The sequence below is a fragment of the Tupaia chinensis genome, unplaced genomic scaffold (genome assembly GCF_000334495.1).
Source record: "Tupaia chinensis unplaced genomic scaffold, TupChi_1.0 Scaffold000624_1, whole genome shotgun sequence".
In the NCBI taxonomy this organism is placed as follows: domain Eukaryota; kingdom Metazoa; phylum Chordata; class Mammalia; order Scandentia; family Tupaiidae; genus Tupaia; species Tupaia belangeri.
The window spans coordinates 1,886,759-1,894,766 of NW_006160144.1; the positions used below are offsets into that span (position 1 = coordinate 1,886,759).

Below are 8,008 nucleotides of genomic sequence, written 5' to 3' on the forward strand. Positions count from 1 at the left end.
TCCCTCCATCTGTCTCTCTTTTTATATCAACTATATGGGCCTTTTGGCAATTTTTTTTTTAAAAGAAAGAGAAATAAAAGACTTAGTAAGCACTCAGAAAGTGTGATAGGTACGCTCATGTGAGGGCACTTTCCAAAAGATTCATGAAAAATGTGTACCAGGAAATAACTAAGTGTGGATTTCAAATTTTTTTGCACCAAAATAAATGTATATGTTAATTCAGGGCTGGCAGGTGGTGTAGTGGTTAGGGTGTTGGACTCCTACATGGCCGACCATGGTTCATGTCCTAGACCTGGCAGCTTGCTTTCTCTCTCTCTCTCTCTCATTCTGTCCCTCTCTGGTCAAATTGAAATCAATAAATAAATGGATTTTTTTAAATGTATATGTTAATTTGGAATTTCCATGAATTTTTTTGAACATGACCAATGTAGGTGTCCTGTTTTAATTAATATGACAGATAACGTACCTGTAATGATGTAATAATAACCATTCTTAAAATGGCATTTGAGGGACCAGTGGGTGGCGTGGTTGTTAAGGCACTGGATACTCCCGTATGACCAACCACGGTTCGAGTCCTGGACTTGTTGGTTTGCTTTTATACTTTCTCTATCTAACTCTTTCTGTGTCTCTCTCTGGTCAAATTAAAATAAGTGAATGGGGACCAGCAGTTAGCGTAATGACTATGTCACTGGACTCCCACGTAGTCGACCGTGGTTCGAGTCCCGGACCCGGTGGCTTAAACTCACGCCGGGCGCATGTGCGTGCGTGCCCAAGATCCCAAGAGGAGAATGGAGGAGAAGGGATTGTGGCGTGGCCATCCCCCCTGGGGGGTGATTTCTCACTTTCTATCTCTCTGTCTCTCTCTGTCTGTCTGGCGAGTGCATGCGCCCTATAGCAAAAACCTCTCCAAAAAAAAAATAAATAAGTGAATGAATAAACAAAATTAAAATCAATAATTGTTTTTAAAAAAATGGCATTCGAGACAGGCCTTGAAGGATGCACTGCCCTCCCCCACACCCCTGCCCCAGGACCAAATTCCCATCACTCCCTGCTGCTCTCCCATTTGTCAATCAGCTTCTATAAGGGAGGTCCCAACCTCAGAAATACAGGAATTGTGCATGCAAAGTCATCCCTCACACCAGCCCCCGCTGAGTAGAGAACATTTGAGGGGCTGAGTGGCTGCTGCCTCCTCTGTTACCTGCTACCCCCTATGGTGCCTTCCACACTAGAAGCCAGACAGTTGGTCAGGCTCTGCTCTGGACCTGCCAAGGGTCAAGCTCTCAGGATTTCTTGCCAGACTGCAGGGAGGGGTTTGGGTGTAGACCCGGTGGACTGGAAATTTACCCATTTGCCCCCAGATTAATCATTAACGGGTCCCTGCCCTCATCCTGTCTAGGAGGGGAGCCCAGGGCAGGCCGGCCAGGAGAAGCCCGATAGCATCTGTCTCTGCTCGGAGGTTTCAGGACATGCTCCACACTGTGCTGGCTGCTCCTGATGGCTTAGGAGTCCACAGGCACTTTCTGGGGGTACCTGGGGCCTGGCCAGGACCTACACCCTCCCGTGAGGCTTCCTATTCCTGAGGCAGACAGGGCGTGGCACCCAGCCAGATGTCCTGGCCATAGCAGTTGCTCCAAGGACGAGAGTGTGCCCTTGGCTCAGTGGGACGTAGGCCTCTGACCATGCAGGGCTTGGCCTCAGGGTTTGGCCACGGCACGTGAGCAACAGTGGCAAGTGCTACTTCCAAGCAGGAGTTTTAGGAGCCTCCTTCGCTCTTCTGCCCTGGCTTTAAGGTCAATACATCCTGAAAGGGGGCTACTTCCTCTAGCCCGGGCCCTGGAGTGTTGCACATTCCACCCATACTTGGTGGGGGCACCTGGTATAGCCCAGCAAACACTTTGAACTACTGGGTCATCCGAAAAGCCATGACATATTTCTCTGTTTTTCTATGCAAAAATGCATTGTGACTTTTCGGATGACCCAGTAGTATAATAGAAACATCTTCCAGGGAGCTTCCGAGAATTCTAATTCTCATTCCTGTATTGCTGCTGATGTGGGCCAGTCACTGCCTCCTCATGAAACCTCCATGTCCATATCTGGGCAAAGGGGAGACTGCCCAGTTAGAGAGTAAAGCTTCTTGGAAGAGGAGAGACATTTGGGAAACTCCGGCTAGCAGGAAGGTGAGCCTGTGTTCCCAGGCACTGTGGTTAGTCCTTTTCATATCATCTTCTCAGTAACCCTGGCGGCTAGAGAGGGTCTGGCTTCAACAGGAGAAAATCAAGGTTTCAGAGTTGCACAGCTAGCAGGTGGCCAAGTCAGTCTTAGAAATCGGCAGCCTGACTCCAGAACTGATGCGCTTCAGATACAGGAGTACAAGACGCCTGGGATAGACTTCTGGCTTGATGGAAATTCAGCTCCTTCACCTTCACCCAGCCATCAGTCAGCCTGGCCTCCTCTCCCTCCTCCCTTCTTCCCGCCCTCCCTCCTTCCCTTCCCCTCACCCTTCCTTCCTTCCTTTCTTCCTAGTATTCCCCAAATATCTGTCCGTACCAGGCACCAAATAGCCAGATGTTTGAAGATCTACCTGGCAGTTACGGAAGCAAGTTGGACTGGCATGAGATGACTTGGACTGCAGCATGAAGCAGAGAGAGAAGGCTAGCGGGGACCGGGCCCGGGACCATGGTTGGCTGACTGCCCACAGCTCCACCCCCCTGCCTGCTCCTTTTGGGAGTGTGTCTCTCCCCTGCAGGCAGTGACTGATACAAAATGCGGTATTTCCCAGACGTTCCCTGACTGTGGAAGATGCCCAGGGAACTGGTAAATACACAGATTTCCACCCCCAACTCCAGACCAATACAATCAGAATGGCCGATTGGGGATCCTGGGAATCCATATTTTATTAAGTATCCCAGGCGATTTTTCTAACTGGGCCAATTTGGGAAATATGGAGGATAAAGGAAGAAGAGCAGAGACTGGAATCTAGAAAAACTTGGTCCGAAGTTCTGTGCTAGCCTTGTTAATAAGCACTTTGAGGGGACCAGCAGGTGGCCTGGTGGTTAAGGCACTGGACACCCCCACATGACCAACCATGTTTCGAGTCCCAGATCTGGTGGCTTGCTTTCTCACTTTCTCTCTCTCTCTCTTTCTCTCTCTATCTCTCTCTAGTCAAATTAAATGAATGAATAAATAAAATTAAATAATTATTAAAAAAATAAGCACCTTGATTTTCTACCCGGTAAAATAGGGAACACAACTCCCATGGACCTGCTTGTGAAGTGAACGAAGCTCCTGAGGAGGCCCCCTTGCCCTCACCTGCCCCACATGCCCAGAGACGGTCATCCTGCCTTCTCCTCTGTCCAACTCAGCATCTCCCCATTCTTTCCCTCTCCAGTCTGACCGGGCGTGACGTCCTGACACCCTTCCCAGGAGTGGGTACTGCATCAGCCCCAGTGGAGGGTGGGGCCCACCTGAAGCAGTGTGATCTGCTGAAGTTGTCCCGGCGGCAGAAGCAGCTGTGTCGGCGGGGGGGCAGGCCTGCGGGATGCTGCGCACCTTGGCCTGCTCGAGTGCCAGTTCCAGTTCCGGCATGAGCGCTGGAACTGCAGCCTGGAGGGCAGGACTGGCCTGCTCAAGAGAGGTGGGGAGAAGGGCTGGGGGAGGAGGCTGAGAGAGGGCTGGAGGAGGCAGTCTGGAGGGAGAAGGGCTGGGGAGGCCACCCTTCTCTCTCCCCCAGTCCCTTTGCTGAGGCCACATGACCCTTGCCACCCTAGCACAGTAGGTGAGAAGAGTCCTGGGGGTTATAAGAATCTATCAAAGACAGATCATGCCCAGGCCAGGTTTAGGGGAGCAGAGGGGCAAGCCAGACAGAAGAGAGGAGGAGCCCACACAAGCCACAATGCCCCCAGTCACATCATTCTGCCTCCTACACACACACACACACACCTGCACCTGCACATGCGTATCTCTCTGTTCGTCACATCCACGAGTCCGTGATCCTTCCTTTCCTCCACTCCCAGCCTGCCTGTGTCCCTCTGCCTGCATCCTTCTACCCTCCATCCATCTACCCAGTCCCTGAGTGTTGTTGAGCCAGGCACTGAGCTAGATGCTGGAGGCAGAGAGCTGAGCAAGACCGCCTGTCTTTGGGAAGTTTGCAGTCTAAAAGGGAGAGACAGGTGTGACTCCATCCTCGGTGGAAAGGCCTTTTGCAAGAATGCAGCAGTAGTACACAGGGCAACGATTTCCCTCTGGCCAGCTCAGGAGGAGCTGGGCCAGAGCTAACGGCTGCTCCTCTCTCTCTGTCAGTCAGTGTCATCAGCACCCCAGGTCCACTGGAGAGCAGGTGGGAGGTGTGAGTCTGTGGGGGCCCAAGTTCAGGCCCTACCCCCATGGTAGCAGAATAGCAATGGTCCTGGAAGGAATGGGTGGTCAGTCTGGGGCAGTCAGGCAGGAGACCCGAGGTCACTCTGTCATTGGTCAGCTCCATAGTGGGCAGCAGAGAAGGCTGCTTGGGAGGCATCATGAAGCACACAAAGCCAGAGGGCGTACCTGGGCATATCTCAAGGGCCAGGGATCTCTGGGGTGGCTTCATCCAATGTGTCACACAGGAACTTGGGGTCCAGGAAGCTGGATGAGCCCCAGCTGTGCCCCTCACTGGTGCCCAAGTCACTCTCTTTGTGTAACAGTGCTCTGATCTGCTCAAGAGAGGCAGCACCCCATTCTGTTGCCCACTGGGAGTCAAGGACCTACCCATCCTGAATTTGAGTGTTTTGTTGAAATGCGAGCTGCAACCTGAGTTTAAGGGGCAGGCAACAGAGAGGTTTGCCCAGAGCTGTGTCCTCAGGCTCACATTCCCCTCATGCCTCTTGCCACAGTGCCCCTGCCATTCTCTTCCTGCAGCCTGCTGCCCTCAGAGGGTAGTGGGCAGCCCCTGAGCCTCCTCCTTGTCCCCTCGGGGTGCTCCACACAGGTTTCAAGGAGACGGCCTTCCTGTACGCAGTGTCCTCAGCCGCCCTCACCCACACACTGGCCCGGGCCTGCAGTGCTGGGCGCATGGAGCGGTGCACCTGTGACGACTCTCCGGGCCTGGAGAGCCGGCAGGCCTGGCAGTGGGGTGTGTGTGGCGACAACCTCAAGTACAGCACCAAGTTCCTGAGCCACTTCCTGGGACCCAAGAGAGGAAGCAAGGACCTGCGGGCACGGGCAGATGCCCACAACACCCATGTGGGCATCAAGGTGAGTTTGTTTCTGAGCTTTGCACACCTTCCCCAACCAGGGTACAGAGCAGGGAAGCAAGGTCTGTGGGGGTTCCCTCCGCCCCCCACAACACACACACAGGGAACTATCCTGCATGAACTTTATGCTTTCAGCCAAATTCCCAGCACCTCCTGGGAACCAGGAGTACCACAGAAGTGGGACAGAGGTCTGGGCTTCCCGGGCAGCTGGGAGCCATGAGCTGGGTTTCGGACCAGCCCCCTGGATGCAGCAGGAACAGCTTGGACAGAGACTTTCATTCCCAGGACTGGGCCTTCCTGGCGGTTCCAGAAGCCAACATAGTTTGAATGCTTTGATCTAGTGCAACACCCACCCCTCCTTCCCCTTCCCACGCTGTGGATGGGAAGACAGAAGCGGCCCAGAGAAGGAGAAGACTTAGCCGAGGGCACATGGTAGACTGGAGAAGTGTCTAGGCCTATGGGAAGAGAAGTCTGGGATAGGCCAGCACTGTTTTGCCGGAACTGAACTCTCTGTTCTGGGCCCTCATCTCTAAGCTGGTGCCAACCAGGGCTGCTGTGTCCATGGTGCCAGTTGTCTATTCCAGAAGAATTCCAGGCCAGGGGAGGTGCTGGACTGAGGTTGGCCTGCAGTGCTCTCACACCATGCGTATGGACATGGGCAGCCTCTGCCTAGAGGGAAGGGGGCCTTTTACTAGTTGGCTCAAAGGTGCCTCCCAGGTTGTCCAGGTCCTGTTTGTTCCCCTCATATGCACCTTCCCCCGCCTCCGTCCCATCCCCTGGCCATCTCCCCGCCAGGACTGACACTCTGGGCAGGCTCAGCCTTCTGGGCCCTGACCTCCGATCATGCCTCCATTCTGCCTCTCCTCGTAGGCTGTGAAGAGTGGCCTCAGGACCACGTGTAAGTGCCATGGCGTGTCAGGCTCCTGTGCCGTGCGCACCTGCTGGAAGCAGCTCTCCCCATTCCGTGAGACAGGTCAGGTGCTGAAGCTGCGCTATGACTCGGCTCTCAAGGTATCCAGTGCCACCAACGAGGCCTTGGGCCGCCTGGAGCTGTGGGCACCCACCAAGCCGGGCAGCCCTGCCAAGGGCCTTGTGCCCCGGCCAGGGGACCTCGTCTACATGGAGGACTCGCCCAGCTTCTGCCGCCCCAGCAAGTACTCACCCGGCACGGCGGGCAGAGTGTGCCCGTGGGGGCCCAGTGGCAGCAGCCTGTGCTGCGGGCGGGGCTACGACACCCAGAGTCGCATGGTGGCCTTCTCCTGCCACTGCCAGGTGCAGTGGTGCTGCTACGTGGAGTGCCAGCAGTGCGTGCAGGAGGAGCTTGTGTACACCTGCAAGCACTAGGCTGCTTTGCAGGCAGCCAGCTGGGCGCTGCCAGGGCCTCCTGCAGCCCCTCTGGGCAGGTACACCAGCATGTGTGCACCCATCCATGTGTGTGCTAACGCATGTGAGCGTGCAACTCAGCACTCTCCCTCCACTGTCCTTCGGCCAGCCTTTTGCTTCTCTCAACACTCAGCAAAGAGAAGCAAAGACCCCGCCCCACCCCGTATGCCGAATCCGAGAGTCCCTAGCCTTGGAGCAGGAGGGCTGAGTGGGAAAGGATGTGGAGGGAAATAAGGGAGACCAAGAGAAAGGCAAGACTTCAGTGTGGGGTGGGGGGTCGATTATCTCGCCGTCTTGATTCCTGGGACGAGTGGCCTAGGGCCAGCAAGTTGCTGGGAGGTGAGCTTCCGGGCTGAGAGTGCAAAGGGAGGCAGTGCCAGCTGCAAGCAGAGGTGGTCGTCTGACTGGGGTGGGCCAGTCCCATTCTTGGGCCTTGCTAGATGGCAATGAGCCCTGGGCACCCTCCCATGGCCTTGCTCCACTAGAGTTGGGGACAAAGGCCAGAGGGTAGGAGCTGTTTCTTTAGAGACAGGAAAACTTTCTGGGCCTGAGGAGACAAATGTCAGATGTGCGCCTGGAGCCCTGAGTCCTTGACTTGGTTTTTCAAATATGCCTGCACTGAGGCCACATTCTTGCTTTAAGAGCTGAGTGTCCATGCCCATCTAGCCCTGCTCAGTAAGACCACCATGGAGGTAAGACAGGTGGGAAAGCCAGTCCCCAAGGTGGGAGGCAGTGACCCTCCTGTTCCTGTGGTGGCCAAAGGAACTCTTAACCCCAGTCCAGAGGAGGACGGTGACAACCCCCTGATGCCCTGCAGGAATGTGGCAAGCTTACTTTCTCCACCTGCTCCTGTCTGCTCAGCCCCGGATAGGTCTCTGTGGCTGTGAGACCCCTGCACCAGCTGATGTCCACGAAATGGAAGGATGCTTCTGACTGGGGTTACATTTCTCTCACACCTGCATCTCTAAAGAAGGCTTTTGCTCAGGCTGGAGTCATGGTGCTTGAGTCTGCTAAGCTTGGCTCCTTGATGCCCCCTTCATTTAATAATGGCCTCTCACTCAGCTGTCACTTTGGCTCTTACTCAAGGGGTAGAAATCACTTTGCTAATTTCTCTGGATCCCATGGACATGTCCAGAGCCACCTCCTGAGAGCCCGTGTGGAAGGAGGAGAGAGACCTGGGGCCTACACGGAGGCGCACAGAGATGGGCATCCAGCCCTTGGACCAGCTGAGGGTCCCACTGAGCAACACACCTCTCTGATTTAGGACGAAGACCTCGTGGGGTCACTTGGCTGGAGGCTGAGTGCTTCCCCAGAGCTGGGCCTACTGCCAGCCAGGAGGAAGTGACCTCCTTTGGGAAGCCTTTGGCTGCTTTGCTGACCCACCGCACCCCTCTGTC

General features: G+C 54.9%; 1 protein-coding gene across 1 annotated transcript in view; it reads left to right on the top strand.

Annotated features, from left to right (window-relative positions):
* Positions 1-7,996, top strand: part of WNT9B (Wnt family member 9B) — a 28,025-nt gene extending 20,029 nt beyond the window's left edge. Inside the window, 4 exon segments of the mRNA XM_006159125.2 lie at positions 3,389-3,520; positions 3,522-3,634; positions 4,964-5,229; positions 6,099-7,996. Coding sequence (XP_006159187.1) covers positions 3,389-3,520; positions 3,522-3,634; positions 4,964-5,229; positions 6,099-6,572 — 985 coding nt within the window. The 3' untranslated portion in view covers positions 6,573-7,996.
* The last annotated feature ends 12 nt before the right edge of the window (positions 7,997-8,008 follow it).